This window comes from Equus asinus, chromosome 9 (assembly GCF_041296235.1).
Source record: "Equus asinus isolate D_3611 breed Donkey chromosome 9, EquAss-T2T_v2, whole genome shotgun sequence".
Taxonomy (NCBI): domain Eukaryota; kingdom Metazoa; phylum Chordata; class Mammalia; order Perissodactyla; family Equidae; genus Equus; species Equus asinus.
This window is the reverse complement of record NC_091798.1, coordinates 57,036,279-57,059,850: the sequence shown is the minus strand read 5'-3', so window position 1 is coordinate 57,059,850 and position 23,572 is coordinate 57,036,279. Positions and strand designations below refer to the sequence as shown.

The following is a 23,572-nucleotide window of genomic DNA, read 5'->3' as shown; positions in this document are numbered from 1 at the left end:
AACATTTCCACAAAGCAAGGAAAAAAATAGAATTTTAGAATAGGAATGGCCTACCAATAGTAGGCAGAAGTATTGAGAAACAGCCCTTACCTAGATACATCCTGATTATTTGATTTTTGTTTTTTTGATTCAAGGATAAAGAGAGCTTCCAGGAAGGAGTAGGAGTAAAAGTCATTACTTACAACCTCTCCAGCCCCCTCCAAAATTAATGGCATTGATCTACTCAAAAATAGAGGTTACAAATAGACAGTAGAACAATATTGACAGAATTCTGATGGACAAGGAACGGGAACTATGAGTTAATGTCTGTCCAAACCGTCATTTGAATTTGATGGCAAAATAAACACTTTTTTTTTGTTTAAAGATTAGCACCTGAGCTAACAACTGTTGCCAATCTTCCTCTTTTTTTTTTTTTAAGGATTGGCACCTGAGCTAACAACAGTTGCCAATCTTTTTTTTTTTTTTTCCTGCTTTATCTCCCCAATCCCCCCCCGCCCCACCCCGTCCTTACACAGTTGTATATCCTAGTTGCCGGTCCTTCTAGTTGTGGGATGTGGGACGCCGTCTCAATGTGGCCTGATGAGCGGTGCCATGTCCGCGCTCAGGATCCAAACCCCGGGCCGCCGCAGCTGAGCCCGCAAACTTCACCACTCGGCCACGGAGCCGGCCCCAATAAACACATTTTTAAGTATGCAGAGACTTGACTAAACATTCTGCATACCCTTTCTGAAGAATGCACCTAGATCACTCCAGAAAATAGGGTATCGCAAAAAGGATATACCCTGGGAAAATATCTGTAACAAATATAGTAAAAAAAAAAATGGGGTAGTAGTCCTAATATTAGCACTATCAATCAATTTTTTTAAAAGACAACTTAATGGAGAAGTAGACAAAGGGGATGAACAGTCAATTTACAAAAAGAACTGTTCACGACCAATGACTCTCAGTAGTAATTGAAGAAATGCACGTTAATGTGAGCCTTTTTTCTGTAAATTGACCAATGCTTAAAATTTTAGTAATATGTTGACTAATGTGTAAGAAAGATGGGTGTGTAAATTGATATTACAACTTAGGATTTAATTTTGGCTTCACCTACCAGTTTTAAATGATTCCTTTTGACAAAGCTTTCCCGTTTCCAGATAACTATCCTACATAAATACTCAAAAGTATATGTACAAGGATGCTCAAAGCAGCACTGTTTCATAATAGAGAAAATTGCAAACTGTATATGAGAAAAGTTCTTAAAAGTTATAATACAAATATACAGTGTAATACTGCACAGCACAAAAATGAGGTAGATTTATATGTACTAATGTGGAAAGATGGCTTTAATAAGTCAAAAATGTAATTGTGGAACTATGTATTTATTATGATCCTATTTTTTTAAAAACCCTGTATGTGTGAAGGTTTGTATATTCATGGAACAAATCTGAAAGGGAACACATGAAATAGTTAATAATTGTTAGATCTGGAGACGGGAGAGGGCAGGAATCCAAAGAAGACATTTGTTTTTATTTTGTATGCTTTTTGTAGTCTTTAGTGCTGTCAAGTTGATTCCGACTCCTAGTGACCCTGGGTACAGCAAAGCAGAACCCTGCCTTGTCTTTTTGCACCATCCTCTCACTATCCGGTGCTGTATCAAACAATGCTTCACTGCTATTCATAGGGTTTTCATGGCCAGTTGTTTTGCAAGTGAGTGGCCAGGTCCTTCTTCCTAGTCTGTATTAGTCTGGAAGCTACACTGAAACCTGGCCACCATGGGTGACCCTGCTGGTATTTGAAATACCAGCGGCATAGCTTTCAGCATCACAGCAACGTACAGCTGCCACAGTGACAGCCAACAGACAGGTAGTGTGGGTTCCCTGACCAGGAAGGGAACTGGGGCCACAGTGGTGAGAAAGATAAATTTTAGCCACTAGACCAGCAGGGCTGGATTTTTGTTATATAAGTATGCATTATTTTTATAATCTAAAGAAAAAAATTGTTAGCAGTCTTAGTCATCCTTCAAGATCTGTATCATATACTCCCTTACTGAATCATTTTGATATCTTCCCGAATTGCCCTGAGTTTTTATAGTGGAATTCTTTTACTGTGATAATATTTGTTTCATTTTGTTTTCTACTATTCTTTACTTGTTTTCTTTATTGTATATTTCTGTAAGTCCTTATTTTGTCTTTTTCAAAATGAAGAGTTTTCTATCGTATATATGCTAAAACTTTGTCACATAGCTTAACATGTAAATCCAGTATCCTATTTTTGGACTACTTCCAGAGAATATGCAGACTGTGCTGTTGGTTAGTATAATAAAATGGATGTCTGATGTTTGTTTCCTTTACTCCCACCCTGGCGTTTTTTTAAGCAGTCTCTAAATGTTTTTCTGGACTAGATCCACACAGAGGTGAAGTGAAAAGTCAAACAATTTATCAGTGAAATGTTTAATAGTTAAAATATGAGATTTACAGTCAGGATAAGGGTAAATATGTGCTTATGTACTTGTATTAAACACTTTCAAATATTTTTTTCCTCTAAGTTTGGAATAGTTGATGCTGATGGATATTTAAGTTTGTATCAAACGAACTGGAAATGTTGCCCAGTTACTGGAAGCATGCCTAAGCCATACCTGGTAAGCCAAGATTCCTACTTTTAAAATTTTTTTAATTTTTATTTTTAAAAAGCCAGGAATATATATTTGAGGCAAGAAATATTAAAGCCAAAAAATAAAATCAATCTAGTCCTATGTTTTCAATCACTTTACTGTAAGCTCCTGTCCTTATATGAAAATTACTCTGTGAGGTATAAAAATCCTTAGTTTCTGGTTACGTGGAACATTAACCTCTGTAAAACATGATACCTCCAGAGACCCATGCAACCGGTGGGTTACTTAATTCCTTTTCTAGCCTCACTTAGCTGCAGTGGGTATTATACCTAAAAAGAATGATCAACAGATCAGTGCACTTAGTTAATTTTTTTGCACTGATTATCCCTTATGAACAAAGTAGAAAGGATATCTTATAGCTGATACTATTATTTTCTTGCCTGTTTCTTTAAAAAAAAATTGATATATCTCTATTTAGGAATGGACAGGCTTAATGAATTCTATAGCTTCACAGAACACTGAATTTATATTAAATATATGCTTTAGTGAAGCCCTTTATAGGACTAAGCAATACCTATCAAGAAAAAAATAAGAATGTGGATTAAGATTCTGGTAATTTACCCAAGGTTAAATACTGGAATACAGTATTGATCTAAGTGAAGCAAGCAAAGGAGGGTTGGTGAGGGTACCTTGAAGAATATTTATTTTTCCTCGTATTTTCATTAAGCCAAAAGATTTAAATATACAAGTTTATATTCCCTAGGGACTGCCTTTGTTTTTTAACTTCTAAAAAGACAAATTAGATAAAAAATGTACATTATTGGCTTTTGGTGATTAAAGTAGATTTTGTTTGTTTTAAGAATGTATCGTCTAGTTCAGCTCCAGTGCTGGTCAGAGGGAATGGGAAAGCGACTCAAAGGAAAAATCTTTCATGGGATGATTTTGATACACTTAAAAAATTCTTTTTTTATTGAAGAGAAACATCTGAACAAACATAACTTGGAAGCCTTTATCGTTGACTAAACCTTTCATAATATTTTAAGTTATTGTTTGATGGAATATTGAGAAAACGTAAATTTTCTAAGTTTGTTGACTATTTGTAATATGCTTTTATTCACATATTTGAAAAATTATTTAAAAATTTAAATATTTATGAAAATAATTCAGTCTGAGATAATCTCAAATACTAGTTTCCGTCTTTGGTTTTTGTTTTGTTTTGATTTTTGAGGAAGATTAGCCCTGAGCTAACATATGCTTCCGATCCTCCTCTTTTTGCTGAGGAAGACTGGCCCTGAGCTAACATCCGTGCCAATCTTCCTCTGCTTTATATGTGGGATGCCTGCCACAGCATGGCTTGCCAAGCGATGCCATGTCCACTCCCGGGATCTGAACTGGTGAACCCCGGGCTGCTGAAATGGAACATGCACACTTAACCGCTGTGCTACCAGGCCGGCCCCAAAATGCCACAGGACTTTATAGTCACTGTATTTTTTTTTTTTCCTTAAGATTAGTACCTGAGCTAACATCTGTTGCCAATCTTCTTTTTTTTCTTCTTCTTCTCCTCAAAGCCCCACAGTACGTAGTTGTATATTCTAGTTGCAGGTCCTTCTGGTTGTGCCATGTGGGATGCCACCTCAGTGTGACCTGATGAGTGGTGCCATGGCTGCTCCCAGGATCCGAACCAGCGAAACCCTGGGTCGCCCAAACAGAGTGCACGAAGTTAACCACTTGCCATGGGGCCAGCCCCCTAGTTTCTGTCTTATAAGACAAAAATTTTCAAAATATTCTAAGGGAAGTATTTGGAGTTTAACCTCCTTTTGTTTTCCTTTGAACTTTGAACAAAAGCAAAGGGCCTCATAAAAGGTCATGACATTTGCAGCTTATTTAAATGGTCTTGGAAAAGTGTCTATGTGAAAGAGAACGAGAGACAAAAAAATGTGGCAAAATGTTAAAAATTGGTGAATCTGGATAAAGGGTATATGAAAATTCTCTTACTCTTCCAACTTTTCTAAAGTTCAGTGAAAAAAAAGACGTGTTTAAGACACAGATTACATGATCAGTTTTTGATTAATGCATCTATCTGGTTATAAAATTGTTAGTAATGGCAATAACATTTGTTATTTATAACTATTCCAGACTTGGCAGTGTCATAACAAAACAGCCAATGATTTTGTCTTCGTTAGTTCCTCCTCTCTGATAGCTACAGCTGGTCTTTCAACTGACAATAGGTAAGAGATTATAACTGAAATTGATGTGTATGTATGCGTAGCTGAGCTTTATTTTTTAATTGCTTCGTGTCCTTACGCCTCATAATTATGCCTTGAAATATTTTTGCTATAAAGACTTGTTGCTTAGAGCATTTTTAGTGTTCTAATTGTAAAGGTAAGGAAATTCTGGTGCCATTAAAAACAAAATTCCTTCTGTACTTTTAATATTCTAATGTTAAGACTTTAGGAGAAAAGGATTTGATTTTTGCTGGAATTAATTTTTCTCCATACTGTTCCTTTTGTGTTTAAGAAAGCTTGAGGCAAAGAAGAAAAAAATGTTTTTATTGGCCATGCTATTTAGTTAATCCTCACCATGGCTCTATTAGGTAGATATTATCACTGTTTCACAATAAGAAAACAAGAAATTCAGAAAGACTTTTTGGTTGTACAATAGCTAGTAAGTGGCAGCCCATCCTTGTCCCACCCAAAATCTTAAATATGCAAGATATTGTCTCTTCTGGCCTCCATCTTCACATCCCCACTTTTCATACACCCCTCATACAACTGAGTTCTGAGATCGAGGCCTACTAAAGTTGCTGAGCTTTTATAAGTTTGTCTGTGAGGCTAACTTGGCACTAGAAATGGGATTGTAGGAATATGGAGTCTTCAGCCCATCTTACATAGAAATTTGTACATATATTGGTGCCTCCTTTGTGACTCATAGAAAGGAGTAAAAGCTGCTCCCATTCATAGTAGAAGTAGGTTTTCTTCATGCTCAAGAAAATTCAGTGTATCCTACTATTTGTGTATGTCAGTCAACTGTTAGATTAGAGAATCAGTGAATAGAAAAGGTAGTCCATATTCGGTCTTCATATAGTGTTATTTGTTAAGTTATTCATTTTGTAAGCTAGTAGTTTTTTAAACTTTGTGTAAAAATTAATCATACGTAAATGTATTGGTTGCTTATGTTTGGTGCTTTTGTAAGTTTAAGAGCTTTCTGTGAGATCAGGGTTCAAATGTTATATAGCTATATGAGACATACTTACTTTTTAACCTGTTAAGTTTGTTTTTTTTCCTTCTTTTGCTCCCCAAAGCCACCTAGTACATAGTTGTATATTCTAGTTGTAGGTCCTTCTGGCTGTTAATCTGTTAAGTTTTTGTGTCACTTAAGAAGTAATCTTTTTTTTCCAGAAACATATGTTTATGGGATACTCTTGTAGCACCTGGCAATAGTTTAATCCATGGTAAGTTTTGAAAGCATTTTATAAATTTTGAAAGTCAAGAAGTTTATAAACTAAAACATGATTTTAAATGGATGTGTTTTTAATGACATATTTATTACCCTCTGAGGTTTATTTTGCCAATGGTGGCAGAGTTTGAAAGCAGAAAAATGCAATAAACATAATTAACTCTTCACTATCCCTTGATGAAGGATAGTAGAACATAGATAATATAAAAATCATTTGTTTTTACTTTGAATCTGGTAGCCACACGTCATCATTGTGAACATCAGTTATTGCATAGTATTATGTCCCGTCATCACTTTTATTCAACATTGTACTGAAACTCCTAACTAATGTACTAAGACAAGAAAAGGAAATAAAAGGTATACAGATTGGAAGGAAAGAAAGAAAACTGTCATTATTCACAGATGACATGATTGTCTGTATAGAAAATCCCAAAGAATCTACAGAGGAAAAACCTCTCCTAGATTTAATGTGTGAGTATAGTGAAGTCACAGGATACCAGGTCAATATATCAAAGTCAGTTGCTTTCCTATATACCAGCAATGAACAATTGGAATTTGAAATTTAAAAAACGTTACTATTTATAATAGCACCCAAATTAATGAAGCACTGAGGCATAAATCTAACAAAGTATGTATAGCATCTGTTGGAGAAAACTACAGAAAAGATAAAAGAAGTCAAAGATGGAGAGAGATTTCACGTCCACAAATAGAAAGACTTGATGTTGTTAAGATGTCAGTTCCTCCCAACTTTATAGATTCAATGCAATCCTAATCAAAATCTCAGCAAGCTATTTTGTAGCTATCAACAAAATGGTTCTAAAGTTTATCTAGAGAGGCAGCAGATCTAGAATACTGAATATTGAAGAAAACCAAACTTGGAGGAGTCATACTGCCTGATTTCAGGACTTACTATAAAGCTACAGTAATCAAGACATTGTGGTATTGGTTTAAGAATAGACATAGATCATGGAACAGAATAGAGAGCCTGGTAATAGACCCACAAGTATATAATAGACTGATCATTAATAAAGGCGCAAAGACAATTCAATGGAGACAGTCTTTTCAACAAAAGGTGCTGTAACAATTGGATGTTGACATGTAGAAAGGTACAAACCTCTCCCCTTTCACAAAAATTAACTCAAAATGAATTATAGACCCACATGTAAAATACAAAACTGTAAAACTTTCTAGAAGGGAACATCAGAGAAAATCTAGGTGACCTTGGGTTTGGTGATGAGTTTTTAGATACAATGCCAAAAGCACAGTCCATGAAAGAAATAATGTATTCAAGACTTTTAAAAATTGCCTCTTTCTCAATATCTGAATGGCAAATAAGCATATGAAAAGGTGCTCAACATCAGTAGTCATCAGGGAAATGCAAACTAAGTTCACCATAAGATACTACTCTATACACTGAAATGGCCAAAATTAAAGGTTCTAGAATACCAAGGTTTGGCGAGAATGTGGAGAAACTGGAACCCTCATGATTTTCTGATAGAAGTATAAAATGGCACAACTCTTTTGGAAAACTGTTTGGCAGTTTCTAATAAAGTTGAGCATGCATCTAACATCACCCAGCATTATATATTCATACGTATATACTCAAAAGAAATGAAAACACATTGTCCACAAAAAGATTTGTATAGTAATGTTCTTAGCAGCTTTATTTATCGTGGCCCAAAACTGGAAACAACACAAATGTCCAACAGGAAACTGTGGTATATTTAGATAATAGAATACTATTCGGCAATAAAAAAGCGTGACCTGCTGATACATGGGACAACCAGGATTAACCTCCAAAACATTATGTTGAAGGAAAAGAAGCCAGGTGCAAAAGAGTCTATACTATAAAATTCCATTCATGTGAAGTTCAAGAACAGGCAAAACTAATTGGATAGAGATGAGAATAGTGATTGCATTTGTGGCAGAGGAGGATTTACAAAGAGTCATGAGGGAACTTTCTGGGATGATGCAAAATTTCTGTCTTGGTCTGAGTGATGGTTACATAGGAATGTACATATGTCAAAGCTCATCTAGTGTGTACACTTAAAGTTTCTGCATTTTACTCTATGTAAGTTATATTTCCGAGTGCTGGTTCAATTCAAAAAACCCATCTCTATAATTTTATTTATATTCTTAGAATGATAATAAATTTTATTGAGTACTTACTATATGCCAGGTCCGTCCATGCTTTGAATATATTTACTAATTTAATCCTCACACAAACCTATTAGGCAAGTGGTATTATCTCCTATTGTACAATTGATGAAATGGAGACTTAGATTAAATAATTCACATAAGGTATACATTTAAACCCAGACAAAACCAAAGAGTTCAGCCCTGGCAGGCTAACTCCTAAATCTTCCTTCTCCATCGTTATGCCGTTACTGTCTTTGAGCTATATACAGATTTTTTTCCCTAAGATCTGTTAGGCTAGACTTTCTTTTTAAAAGAAAAAATATAAATTATATTTTCATATTTCTGATATTTATATTGCTATGTCTTCAAGTTCACTAATTTTTTTTTTTGCAGTGTTTAATTTGCTCTTAATTCTATCCAGTACATTTTTCATTTGAATGTTGTAGTTTTTAATCTCTAGAGTTTTGATCTGGCTCTTGTTTTATACCTTTCCTGTCTCTGCTTAACATTCTTAGTCTTTCATCTAGCTTCTTGAACATATGGAATACAGCTATAACGGCTTTTAATTTCCTTATCTACTAATTCTATCATCTGTGTTATTTCTGGGTTAGTTTCAATTGATGGATTTTCTTCTCCTTATAGGTTGTATTTTTCTGCTTCTTTGCATGCCTGGTAATTTTTTATGAGATGCCAGGCATCGTGAATTTTACCCTATTAGGTACTGATTATTTTTGTATTCGGTAAATATTTTTGAACTTTGTTCTGGGACTCAGTTACTTGGAAACAGATTTTAGCTAAGTTAACTTAGAAACAGTTAGATTTGGGAGAACTTTGTTAAATAGAACCAAAGCAGCATCTAGTATGAGGCTAATTTTGCCCTACTACTGAAGCAAAACTTTCTGAGTACTCTCTCCAGTACCTTGTGAATTATGAGGTTTTCCAGTATGCCTGGTGAGGACAGGAACCCAGGTCAATTTGGGTTCCCCTTCTTTGTGCCCTGGCCAGAGAATACTCTACAGGCAGTAAGCTGGGGCATTGTATGGCTCACCTGATTTGTTTCTCATCTCTCAGAGATCATTGTTCTTCATTGCTTGATGTTCAGTGTCTCAAACCATTGTTTCCTATATATCACTTGGTTTTCTAATTGTTTCAGGCAAGAGAATGAATCAGTTCTATCATTCCAACTTGGCCAAAAGCCAGCAGTCTGTTTCTTATACTGTTAAATGGTTTTTACTGTTTTGTTTTTTTTTTTAACTTTCAGCTTTTACTTGTCATGATAGTGGAGCGACTGTTTTAGCATATGCTCCAAAACATCAGCTACTAATATCAGGTGGCAGAAAAGGCTTTACATGTGTATTTGACCTTCGGCAACGACAACAAAAGCAGCTTTTCCAGAGCCATGATTCTCCTGTTAAAGCCATTGCTATTGATCCAACTGAAGAGTACTTTGTTACAGGATCTGCTGAAGGCAACATAAAGGTGAATACAGTAATGCCACAATATCTACACAATGAAAAGAAATCTTCAGAAACCTTAGGTCTTTAATCATATTGATGACACCAGTCTATTTAAATAGTAGAAATATTAACTCCTTTGTAGTCAACAATGTTAATTATTATTTAATAAGGTCTTTTAATGAATGAAATAATATTGTCTGTTTTACAATCGTTTTTCAAATATGTTTAGTTAATGCATGCAAAAGAACTGGATTTTTCATGAATATAAACATATTTCAGACATTAGAATTAGTCTTGACTCCATGTACAGAGATACTGAATTCACTTTCAGGTGCTGTGAAATATACTGGCATTTTCCTTTATCCCAAGTTTCTCCCTAATTTTTCATTTATAGCATCAGCATCCAACTACTCAGTGCCTAATTCAAGAAATCTGAATGTACCTGGATAAGCCCTGCCTCTAACAGTCCTTCTCAAAGTCCACTGTATTTGAAACTTAGAGGTTGTTTAGTTAAATGTTAAGTAGCTTTCTTTAAACATTAAGCAGCTTATTAAAAATGTACCCTAGCCCAGAAATAGTGTTGCTAGGTCCCACCCCAGAAATACTCAGTAAGTCCAAGGCTCAGGAATGTGCATTTTTATAGCACATACCTTGTGATTTTGATAGAGAGTTCTCTGGCCACACTTCAAAAGTTCTCTAGGAATAAGTCAGTTTAGACTAGTCCCTAAGTTATTCTAATAGTCTGCAACCCACTGAAGAAGTCTAGTTTCTTGTTGTTTTCCGTGCCATCAAGTCAGTTCCAACTCCTAGTGACCCTGTGTACAGCAGAGCAGAGCAGTACCCTGCCTGGTCTTTTTGTGCCATCCTCTCACATTCTGGTGCTATGTCAGCCAATGCTCCACTGCTATTCATAGGATTTTCATGGCCACTTTATTTGGAAGTCAGTGGCCAGGTTTTTTCTTTCTAGTTTCTCTAGTCTGGAAGCTCCACTGAAACCTTCCACCATGGGTGACCCTGCTGGTATTTGAAATACTGGTGGCGGCATAGCTTTCAGCATCACAGCCACCACAGTGTGACAACCAACAGATGGGTGGTGAGGTTCCCTGACCAAGAAAAGAACTGAGGCCTCTGTGGTGAGAGCACTGAATCTTAACCACTAGACCACCAGGGCTGACTAGTTCTTTAGACTTATTAAGTGCTAGTGAGACTATTTAATGCAAATAAGTTGGACTACTTTGTTAGAATTGTCATATTGTTTTCATAATTCTCAGCCAGAAAAAATTAACTAGAATTGTAGAATTTTGAAAAGGCTTTTCTTAAAATCAAATATATACATGAACTTCCATACAAAATTCTTTTCCTTTAGTTTGAAGCTAGTTTCTTTTCTGAACTGCCCTCAGTTTAGAATGTCATACTGTGTTTTAGATTAGGTCCTTTTTTTTTTTTTTGAGGAAGATTAGCTCTGAGCTAACTACTGCCAGTCCTCCTGTTTTTTTTGCTGAGGAAGCCTGGCCCTGAGCTAACATCTGTGCCCATCTTCGCCTACTTTATATTTGGGACGCCTACCACAGCATGGTGTGCCAAGTGGTGCCATGTCTGCACCTGGGATCTGAACCAGCGAGTCCCAGGCCACCGAGGAGTGGAATGTGCGAACTTAACCGCTGCACCACCAGGCTGGCCCCTAGATTAGTTCTTTAGATTAGTTTGTACTGTGATTCTGAGGTTTACTATTTAATCAAATAAAAAAAGATTTGAAACTATACCATGTAGTATTTAGAAGACACAATTTAACACTTGTGTGTAGAGTAGTATGAATTAATGAATTACTTAGGGAAAAGAAGCAAAGATTAAAAAAATATATGCTCTGGGGCTGGCCCCGTGGCCGAGTGGTTAAGTTCGTGCACTCTGCTGCAGGCAGCCCAGTGTTTCCTTGGTTTAAATCCTGGGCGCGGACATGGCACTGCTCATCAAACCACGCTGAGGCGGCATCCCACATGCCACAACTAGAAGGACCCACAATGAAGAATATACAACTATGTATTGGGGGACTTTGGGGGAGAAAAAGGAAAAAAATAAAATCTTTCAAAAAGAAAAAAATATATATGATCTCGGGGGGCTGGCCCTGTGGCATAGTGGTTAAATTTGGCATGTTCCACTTCAGCAGCCTCGGTTAATGGGTCCAGATCCCAGGTGCAGACTGACACCGCTTGTTGGCCATGCTGTGGCAGTGACTCACATACAAAATAGAGGAAGATTGGCACAGATGTTAGCTCAGGACCAATCTTCCCGAACAACAAGAAAAAAAAATCTCAAAAACTCAGGAAATAATTTGGTTTCCCTAAACTTAAAATGGATATTCTGAAAGCATTTAGATCCTTCACATAAGTGAAGATGCTTATAAATTACTTTAGGAAAGACACATTTATTTTGGTAAGGACTGAAAATAGAAAATCTTAGTAAATTAAGTATACTGAAGTTGTAATAATTAACTTTATCTTGCAGTTGGAACATGGTTTTGCCTGGTCTGAGGGCTTCTAGGTGTCTGGTACTTCTCTGTTTCCGGTGCTTCTGATCCCCTGGTGGATATTCTGTATTATAGAGAAAGAATTACCCCACTATACAATTACACAGTAAAAGCTTTCCTGAGAGATAGGAAATTTTGATTGTAGTCCCTATAATATCATAAGTTTCTGTAGCATTGTACACTTAACATCCTTATACCTGAGTTTTTTCATCTCCAATGCAGGGTTTAAAATACCTTCCTCTCTTACTGGATGGATTTTTCAAGAATGTAATAATATCAAAGTGATTTGGAAAATTGCAACACCCTGTACAGAATCATGATGTTATGACTTTAGGCCTACACACGTTTTTCTCCATCTTTGTTTTAGAAATTCCTTATTTGCACAGGAAGACAGGCCTAAATCTTTCATTTGAATTTTTAAGGTAACCGTCAACTCCAATTTTTCTTCTTAATGTCTTTCAGATATGGAGTCTCTCTGCCTTTAATCTTCTCCACACTTTTATCAATGAACATGCTCGGCAATCCATTTTCAGAAATATCGGAACAGGAGTGATGCAAATTGAGACAGGGCCAGCAAATCACATTTTTTCATGTGGCGCTGATGGAACAATGAAAATGAGAATACTGCCGGATCAGTTTAGCCCATTAAATGAAGTGTTGAAAAATGATGTGAAATTTATGCTATAACATTTTAAAAATAAGATATATAATTTATTACCTATTCCATGGAAGCGGCCAACACATATAATGTACAACGATCACTCTCTGTGCCACAGATAAGCTAATGCTTTCTTGTTTTCATATTTATTTTACGGAGCTTTGCCCTTGATGCACTGATGCCTTAAAAATTAACAAGGTCATTCAGAATTAGATTATATTGCCTAAAGTAGAATGTATAAGTAATGCTGTAATAATACATATTTATAGTATGTTGTAGTGAATATGTCATGGTGTTAAAGGAGTTTTGTTTTCTTATTGTTGATAAACTCTTCTGCAGATATCTCTGTATGAATTTCTTTCACACCTTATGTAAAGGCAGTTGCATATCAGTCATCACTTAATTCACCACACCCTCACTTCTTTTTTCAAACTTAAACATCTCAAATGCTTTTTCTCTTAATTAATGAGATAGATTGATATTTGGATAAAAATCAAAAAAATAACAAACATCTCTATTAAAACTGTCATTGGGACTTCAGTGATAAAGGAGCCAAATGGCTTATTAAGTAAAGTTTTCATCAGTTTCCCCTCTGGAGCCAAAGTGTGTGTATATATGTGTGTGTGGTTGTGTGTATATATGTAATATATCTTACACATCTTATTTGAACATAGTTTGTGTATATTTAAGAGAAAATTACATCTTTTCTTGTGTTTTTGTGCCATAACAACTACTGCCACCAGAATAACTGCTCTTTTTGCAACTGTTTTTTTCTATGTTTTCTTTTTTTTTACTTTTTGAATTCCCATCCTAATTTTCAAATTAATTTCAGGAAGGCTTCCAAAATTATTATTTTAAAGATTACATTGAGTCAAATAAGTCTTAGCAGGCAATAACCATTCTGTGTTGGCATGTATGAGACACTTAAAAGTAAGTTTATAAATTTGTGAAAGAAGTTTTGAGCACCAAACACTTTGTTTTTATTTTATTTCTTATTTTTTAGATGCTTTTAGTCTCAAAGTTCTGAAAACGTTATAGCAGTGTTTTTAGAAACAAATGTGAAAACAGTCAAATTAAATAGATAGTATTTACAAATGTAAAATACCTGCTAGATCTACCACTGATAGAAAATAAACTAAACCTTATATTTTATTATTTTTGCCAAAATATATTATTTTATTATAAACTACGACCAAAATATTAAAAATGCACAATGCTTTTAACTTAAATGTGCTAACCCTATTTCTGTCTGTTTTGTGCTATACCTTTTCTGATTCAGAATTATAGAAAACTTGATAAATACTTGATTTTAACCAAGGAGACTGGAGGCAGATGGGACTAAATGTTTAAGGGACAAATACATACTATTAGCTTAAATATATTTTGTTAATAGGAACTATAAGAACATTTTTATGTAACAAAGTATGAACAACTATTATCTTGGAAATTAAAGAGTCAAAGCAAAGAAATGAAGGGCTGGTATAATGAATTTTGTAATATCCTCAGGATACTTTTATCTTAAAAGTATATTGTTAAAGATTTTGTAAATTGTATTCATAATTTTAAATGTGTTGAGTAAGTTACAGTGAAAGCACTGCAACTGTCATTATTTAGAGAGTTTATGTGCACATAACCTGTACCTAGAAATTGTGCAATAACAATATGTGACCATTTTACCATGGAGAAGTCTGTGACAGCATTGCAAACAATACCATTGTTTGATGTAGTTAAGCTTAAGTTATTTTTCATTAATTTCTTCACAAATCAAGATTCAAAAGGCTTTGAACACTTTCAGTGAGATAAAAAATTTATTATTATGCTTATTAGAAAAAGGGCATTGTGGATGAACAATTAAGCATTTTAATTGAGGGTTTATATGAACTATAAATTATGTAAGCCCATATGTATTTACATCTAGAATCATAATATTTTAAATAAACAATCATGCATTGACTATTTTTTTTAGCATGCTATTGTTTTAAGTAATATTTATTCCATTTTATTTGACTTAAAGTATATGTGATATTTTAAAATGGAGAATTTCTGTATTTGTATTTGGTTAATGTAGGAAGGATTGGATAATTTTCTCAAATATCCTCTTCTTCCTTTCCTACAATCTTTTCAACTTAATAGGTAAGCATTATTCAAAAAAAGTGAGAATAAAAATAGTTGCAATGTATATGTGAGTATAAAATGATGTACATATATGTAAAATTTCATCCACATTAATGGAGTGGATGCATCAAAATACATTTTTTAAATTCTGCATTTTCTGAGAATGTGGCTTTGTAATGATGGAGGAATACACAACATTGCAAGTCTCATTTTCTGAAATTTAGGATTTTTCTTATGTAGAATCATGGGACAGTCAACTCCATCATCCTTTCTTGCTCTCCGTCTTGCCCAAATTCATTTCTTCCCTTTTTTAATTACTTTAAAAAAAAAAGAAACATTGCAGGAGTTCCTCACACTTGCCTCAAGAGTTGAAACACATTACGAAGATACCCACTTAAAGAAAATTTTTATACAACCTTGGAGTAGTGATCTTTTTAATAGGGTTGGAAACCTAGACAGACATATTTTACTTAACAAAAAATTTAAATGCAATATGGAAGGGGACCAGAGTCAAAGTTAAAAAGACAGGTAGACTAGAAGAAATATTTGTTAGTAATAGGAAGAGTATTAATATCCCTATATACAAAGATAACTTTAATATGATAAATTATTGGAGAAATCAGCGAACAATTCACAGAACAGGACAGTTAAGAAGTCAGCAAGAGAAAAGGTTGGTGAGAAAAATTTCAAAGTAAAAGGTGTAATATCCCCTATTGTTTCAGGTTTTTTTATTTGTGTGTGTATGTAGAGACTGAAATATGTATGGAAGAGTACACACAAAAGAAAACTTTAACATGGGAGAAGGGAAGGACGAGGTACTATTTTTCCAGATTCCTTTAAACCCCAGTCAGTAACATGATACACACACATCGTGTGTGAAAAAAAGCTGTATTTTTGAACCAGTTAGGACTTAATGACTTTGGGAGCTGCTCTGTTGAGTGAAGTGGTCTTTGTTGTCAGGAATACTCTTCTTTGAATTGTTGAGATATTTTTGATGCTTGATATTATTTAAGTAGAAAGGTTAAAATGTTACCCTTTGGAGTACTTGGAAAAAGTTGAACATAGATTATTTACATGTACCTACATGTATCAGTCTTTTAGAAATGTGTGTAGCTTTTGCTACAGTTATTTTCAAAGCTAAATCTGTTTTTGAGTGTTTCATGACTTTTTTTTTTCTCCTCTGCTTGCTTGGTTGTCTCCTGTGTGTATATGGCCTATAATTCAGGGAACTAATGCAGAGTTAGAGTATCACACTGTTTCACAAGTCTTGGAACAAGAAAAATTTCTTATGTTCTTCCACTGCAAATACAGATGGGTGATAGAAACAATTGGTGTGACAACCCACTTCTTTCCACAGTGGAAATGCTTTACTCATGTACAATTGATTGTTTATTCAATATATAGGTGTGACCTATGTAACAGAACTTAAGCAGTACAGTGTATCAGCCCAGGATATGTAAGTAAGTTTTTAAATCTGTATTCCTCCCACATGCAAAACACTCCTCAAAACTCCAATATTTTCATCCTACTATTGCATCAGAGTCAGGCTTGAGCCCCAGGATCCCATCATCTAAATCAGCTCCAGTGTGTATGTGTCTCCTTGAATGAGATTCCTTAAGTATAGTATTCTCAGTCTAAAGACCTGTGAACTAGTTAGACAAATTATGTGCTTCCCATGCACCAAACATACTGTGGTGAGACAGCTATCTCCCATTCTGAAAGGGGGGAAATAAGAGTCACCAAGTAGTCCCTGGTCCATAGAGATTCTGAAATTTATCTGGGCACATGTCACCAGTCCCTTGAATAATCCTGTTCCCTGGAAGTGATTCTCCACAGCTCTTGGCTCCACCCCCGGGTTGTTTTTTTCTACCTCTGAGTCATCCTCCTTTTTCCATAAAAGTGGCCCATGTTTTTCACTAAGAAGTATTCTTGGCCAGAGAAATTTGAGAGTTCAGAGCCCTCTTTAGATTTGGTACTATTCCTGTCCCTTATTGTTCAATCTAGTAAAACTGATTTTAAAAACTTAATGAGTTTCTTATATATTAAATTATAATCCATTCATTGGACAAAGTCCACACCCATATTTTTTTTCTGAGTTAGGCTCTTCTCTACCTTGGGCCACTTGTGAAGTTACTGTGGTATATACCACCGTTTTTTTTTTTCCCCCCCGAAGATTGGCACCTGAACTGACGACTGTTGCCAATCTTTTTTTTTTTTCCTGTTTTTTCTCCCCAAATCCCCCAGTACGTAGTTGTACATTTTAGTTGTGGGTCCTTCTAGTTGTGGCATGTGGGACGCTGCCTCGGCATGGCCTAATGAGGGGTGCCATGTCCACGCCCAGGATCCAAACCAGTGAAACTCTGGGCCGCCAAAGTGGAGTGTGCAAACTTAACCGCTGGGCCATGGGGCGGGCCCCTGTACCACCTTTTTTTTCTTTTTTTTTTTTTTTTTTTTGAGAAAGATTAGCCCTGAGCTAACATCTGCTGCCACTCCTCCTCTTTTTGCTGATGAAGACTGGCCCTGAGCTAACATCCCTGCCCATCTTTCTCTACTTTATATGTGGGATGCCTGCCACAGCATGGCTTGCCAAGCGATGCCATGTCCGCACCTGGGATCTGAACCGGCGAACCCCGGGCTGCTGAAGCGGAATGTGCGCACTTAACTGCTGCACCACTGGGCCGGCCCCCATACCGCCTTTTGATTCTCAGAAATTCTGGTATCTCACAAAAGGGATCTACTTGGCGCACCCTTAAATCTTTCTGAGATTTTAACGAAAGGACTTACAACCACGATCTTTCTATGTCTTTACTCTGAGACAATCTCTAATCTACCACAAAAATGAATAAATTATTTTAAAAAACCCACGAGACCATTGTTATGTAAACGGAGAGAGACAGGCTCCTGTGCACATAGAGAGAGAGAGAGCTCATACTTAGAAGTAACTAGCACACCAACTCTTTACTCTTAAGATTGGTAATGAGAAGGAAAGAAGTGAGGCTATGGGAGGAAAACAGCATGGGAGTCAGAACTCACTAGGTGAGGGTGGTATACTTGGAGTACTCCAGAACTAAGGTGGGAGCCTTGCTTGTTTAAAATCAAGTAAAGCATTGCCAACTTGGGCTAGCATTTCATGGGTGTAAGTACACAAGAGAACTCTATCAATGGAGCCAGGAATTTAGGCCATATTTAGAGAAAAAGGCTTTCAGAGTAGAATTGTGCAGCCAAAGACAAGACAAAACAAAACTAGCCTTTGTAGTATTTGGGATAGGCTCAAGTGAGATTTGAGATGGTCAAAAAGGAGAAAATAGTTCAGGTGAGGAATAACCCACATAGACAAAGATTCCAGTGGTGCAATCACAGAAAAATAAGGATAGCTAGGGGCAGCATTATAATTTATATAAAGGAATGGCTTAACGGTGAACATCTGGAGAGAGAACTTGGTGTCATGGGGAGTGTGGCTGATCAAATTGGCTAAGGTTGTGGATGAAGTCACCCTTTGATTCGGCAATCGTTCTAGCAAGCTTTCTTACAAAGAGGAATGTTTTAGTGACTATCATAGGAGGTAAGTAATTCTAAATAAGAGTAAAAATACTCTGAAGAAGGAATAATCACTAGTGATATGTAATAGCTAGGTGTAGGGGGTTGTGGTCTATGGAAGTAATAGGAGAAGATCATTGATTCCAAAATGTTGATTTTTTTTCTATCCCTGAGCTTTCTATCCCTTTGCATGATATTGAACAATTCACTTTCTCTACCCAATCTGCACCTTGACTGCTGTTAGGAAAAACATCTATTCTCTACCTTACACATATGGTTACTTTAAGGACAAGATTACGTGTTATGATAATGCTCTGAAAAGAAATAGGACTGGAAAGACTATTGAAGCAGTGGCCCATAGCTAATGATTTTGGAGGATGGCCATGTTTTGAATCAGACATGATCATTGATCACTCCCATGAAAATGTAGTTAAAGGACAAACTTAAACCTTTTCTACTTGGTTGGATGCAACCTCTCCTGGGAAATCTTCCCCTTTCCCCCAGGAAGTGAGTCACTTCCACTTTCCTCCCAGAGTATTTATGCTTACATTTGTATTGCACACATCACAGTGTCATGTACTTATTTCCTTACACTCAAAAAGAGGAGGCTGGCACTGAGTAAGCAGAGTAAAGGCTTGAAGCAAGAGAAGAATGCAAGAGAAAACTGGGTCAGAAGATTTTAAACTTTACAACTTTGTGTAAAGTTAGTTCCTATACGTTCAGTTAGGCAGAAGCAAAAATAGAAGGTATGCACAGAGGTATTTTTGGCATGCAGCTGGAGTTCGAGCTATCTCTACTTCAGGTGACTTATAGGGTTTTGTTTTTTTGGTCCCAGAGGGTCCATTAATCCAAACATAGCTGCAATTATTTTAAAATATATTTAGCCATTGAATAGTGGACTAGTTATTAGGAGCTTCCTAGATTGTAATACATTTTTATGACCCCTAAATTGGAAATATTCAAGAGCTAGTTTGAAAATGAAATGATCTAAGTATCTATTGACCCAAGTAAGATAGGAAAGTTAATTACCTTAACTTCTGAATATTATCACACTACTAAATAAGGTAGAGTCCTATATCTTTACCAGAGTTAAAGGGAAGGAACACATAGTTCTTTGATAACAGGAAGGTAAGTTTCTGAGATTGTAGAGGTCCCTCTCCCAGCCCCCTAAAAGTAAGCACTGAGGCAGTGGCCACTCGGCATTGTTTCTACTATTAGCGCTTATGGTCTTTCAGGTCTAGATAGCCCTAGAAAAGTGAGTTCTGCTGAGAGAAGGTGGTAGGGTCCATGGAGAATTTTAAATTTTATATTATTCTTTAATTTTAGTATTTTTATGTTTTGCAGGGTAAGTATAGAAATTGAGAGGCTGAGGATAAAAAAGAAGAGATGTTTAATAGAATGCAGCCCCTGTAGATAGAAGAAAGGGCTGAGGGAGCACTAGAGAACTGGTGAATGGGTTTGCTTTGATTCACTGGGATGAGAGGAAAGGAAGTTAAGACAAGTATGGATGCATATGATACTTTCAGTGGCAGGGTACGAAGTCAAGAAAACTGTCTACTGATTTTTTTTTTAATTTATTTTTTTATTTTTTGAGGAAGATCAGCCATTAGCTAACATCTGCTGCCAATCCTCCTCTTTTTGCTGAGGGAGTCTGGCCCTGAGCTAACAACCATGCCCATCTTCCTCTACTTTATATGTGAGACGCCTACCACAGCATGGCTTGCCACTTGGTGCCATGTCCGCACCTGCGATCCGAGCCAGCGAACCCTGGGCTGCCACAGCGGAGCATGTGCTCTTAACCGCTGCACCACCAGGCCCTCCCCTGTCTATTGATTATCTGTATATTTTCCATGAAATAGGAGATATGATCATATATCAAGAGCAGGAAGCGTAAGGGTTGGGAAAGCTGTCTTGAGGAAAGGGGCAAAGATTGACCCCCCTTCTTATTTCCATCCATGATGTGAGAGAATATTCAGGCTTCATGAAGACTTAGCTGAAATTAGAGGTCATGAATCTGAGGAGCATCAAGTTTCACATTTTGGGGTTCTTCTTAAGTAACCCATATGAAAAATGTGGATGGTTAGAAAGATTTGCCAGGTGAGTACAAGAAAAGGACTATGGGGTAAAGAAATACAAGGCACTAGCATTGAGTGACTGAAGTGTTGGTTCTTGGGGTTAGGCTGGGTAGAAAAGGAAGCCGACTGGGAGAAATGCAAGTCTACGTGAGGTAGAGGAACAATGTGGGGCCAAGGATGAGAGGCTGAGTGTTGGAGACAAAGATTACAGAATCTTTATAAAGATAAAGGAGAAGGGTCCTCTGGGGATTACTGCCCCAGGGTGCAGCTGGGGACAAGAGAGACTAAAAGGAAGCAATTGTGAAAGTTACCGGGGTTGAGGTTGAAGACACCATGACATCCTGGCTGACTCTCATAGCAGTCATGCAGATGGGGCTCCTCGTTAAGGCTTTGTCCAAAGTAATCCACCATACAAAGGGGAGATCCAGTATTAGAACTCTCAGTTGGTGGTGAGAAATATCACAGCCCGTGGGCATTCAAGGATTGTTTCTAATTGTTTGCGAGTGGGAGAGGCTGGGAGGTATACAAACCCTTTTAATCCTAATTTAGTTGCATCACTGTAGACTCAAAAAGTATTTAGAAAGTAATTGCCTTTGTCCCTCTCTGCACTGGGCAGCACCACCAAAGGGTGAGCCTGCTAATCCAGAAACCCTTTAAATTGACCTAGATGACTCTTTTCCTCCCCCATCCCCCACATCCTATCAATCTCCAGGGCCTGTGTAAATCATGAATTCACTTTCTTTCTGTCCATGTAGTTTAGGCCCTCAGCATCTGTATTCCATTCCTATTATTGCCACAACAAATTGCCACCAGTGTAGGGATTTAAAACAATACAAATTTATTATTTTACAGTTCTATAGGTCTCACTAGGAGAAAATCAAAGGGTCAGAGAGCTGAATTCCTTTTGGAGGCTCTAAGGGAGGATCCATTTCCTTGCTCATTTGGGTTATTGGCAGAATTCAGTTCCTTGTGGTTGTAGGATGGAGATTGTCATTTTTTGATGGCTGAGGTTCATTCCCAGCTTCTAGAGGCCACCCACATTCCTTGGCTCCTGGCCCAGATAGAGTCCCTCTCATACTTTTACCCTCTCCCACTCTTTTTCCACTCTGTGGGACTCATATGATTAGGTTAGATCCACCCAAATAATCCAGGATAATCTCCCGGTCTCAATGTGTTTAACCTTAATCTCATCTGTAAAGTCCCTTCTGCTGTGTAAGGTAACTTATTCACAGGTTCCGGGGTTGGGGGGGGGGGGGTGGGTGCTTAGGGAGTGGACATGTTTCCTGGAGTCATTCTGCCTACCACAACATCCCAACCTGACATATTTCAATAACTTCATAAGCAAGTTTCCTGGCCCTGGCATTCTCTATGCTGTTTTCAGATTAACTTTTCTAGAACAACATTTGACATGTTTCCCATGCTTAAAATCCTCTGGCTTTCTACTAACCAAGGGTCAAATTAATATTCTTTAGCTCCTATAGGAAGACAGTATTTGGATTTGGTCCTTTTCTATTGTTTTAGCTTCATTCCAATCACCACTTCTTCCCCAGCCCTTCTTAGTGCTTGAAAAATGTTTACTGTGTCTGTTCTCCACCTATAGCTGCTTGTGAAGCTCCCACTCCCTTCTTTTAAACCCAGCTCACACATCATCTTCAGGAAGATCTTCCTGATGCTCCATGCCTTTAGCTATAACCACAGTGTCCTCTTCTAAACATCTCTAAACCTTGTGTATATTCCTGTTTGGGACATTAAACCCAAATGTGTTGTGATTTTTGTCTATTTCACCTATCAAGTGTTTATTTCCCTGTCTCTCAACCATACTTTGCCACTTCCTAAATGTGTAACTTTAATCAGGCTATCTTACCTCACTATACCTCCTTTTCCCTTTGTAAAATTAAGGTAGTTATAGGATCTACATTATAGGTTATTTTAAGGATTAGAACAGGACCTACAGATCTTAAGTTTTGCTGTATTATTACTATTTCCAGCCCTCTGCACAGAGTCACCATGTAACAGGTGCTTAGTGGATGTGTATGTTATGGATAGTTTTATCGCATACCCACGAAGGTCCAGCTTTCTTGCCTTTGAGAATGGCTCCGGGTCAGGGCTCCTCAGCAGAAGTAAGGCCCAGGTTCTGCCCCATCCCAGTGGAGAGCTAGGCTTTGGCTCCACGGGCAGGGGCAGTCAAAGAGAACTCCGTGGGGTGGCTGACACTGGACTGGCTTCCCCGGAGCCAATGAGACTTTAACTCCGAGAGGAAGCCCTGCATCCTCCGCGAACGGAAACCAGAAATCACGAGCGCGTCAGACAACGCCACAAAGACTTGAGGCCAGGAAAGGCTAAAAAGCCAAAAAAAAAAAAAAAGAGGCGGGATTGAGGGGTTTATACGGATAATAATAATAATAAATCGCAACAGACGCTAACATTCATGTGTACTTGTTATGTGCCAGGCACGGAGCAAACATGCATGAGCTCGTTTAACCGTCTCAACACGCTCATTTGGTATCTCATTTTTACAACTGAAGAAACTTGAGAGATCTGAAGGATAACATCTTTGCGTATCTTCCAAGCCAGTCCTGGCCCCTGGATCCCAGGGGTCTCGCCTCGCAGTCCGGATCCAGCGCTCAGGCCGCCGCTCAGCCCTCCTGTGGGTTCTCCGGAGCACAGGCTGGTCCCGACCCCCTGGGTCAGGCCGGTCCGCCCCATCCCAGCTGCCAGACTCCTCCCTACCGCCCCGCCCCAGGCCTCGTAGATGCTTCTCCTAGCCCGGCAGCTCCTCCTCTCCCGCGCCTCCCCTGCCGCTCCGCTCCTCCTCCCTGGCACGCTCCGCCCCGGACCGGCCGGCTCCCCCTCCTCGGCCGGCTCTGCCTCCAGGCTCCTAGTGCGTCCTCTAGGCCCCGCCCCCGCCTCCCTAGAGCCTCCCCAGCCCCGCCCCTGGCTCCTCCTCCCCCGGCCCGCCTCGGCGGCTCCGCTCCTCCTCCCCGGCCTGCCCCGCCCCCGGCCCCTGGCTCCTTT

The 23,572-nt window shown here is 37.7% G+C and overlaps 1 protein-coding gene across 4 annotated transcripts in view; it reads left to right on the top strand.

Moving 5' to 3' along the window:
* DMXL1 (Dmx like 1) overlaps positions 1–14,784 on the top strand; it is a 132,885-nt gene extending 118,101 nt beyond the window's left edge. For all 4 annotated transcript variants that reach the window (XM_014844067.3, XM_014844066.3, XM_014844065.3 and 1 more), the window contains 5 exons: positions 2,531–2,623; positions 4,733–4,824; positions 5,995–6,047; positions 9,453–9,670; positions 12,635–14,784. In XM_014844067.3, the coding sequence (XP_014699553.3) occupies positions 2,531–2,623; positions 4,733–4,824; positions 5,995–6,047; positions 9,453–9,670; positions 12,635–12,859 (681 nt within the window). In that variant the 3' untranslated portion in view covers positions 12,860–14,784. The remainder of the gene's footprint in view (positions 1–2,530; positions 2,624–4,732; positions 4,825–5,994; positions 6,048–9,452; positions 9,671–12,634) is intronic.
* Positions 14,785–23,572: the final 8,788 nt, after the last annotated feature.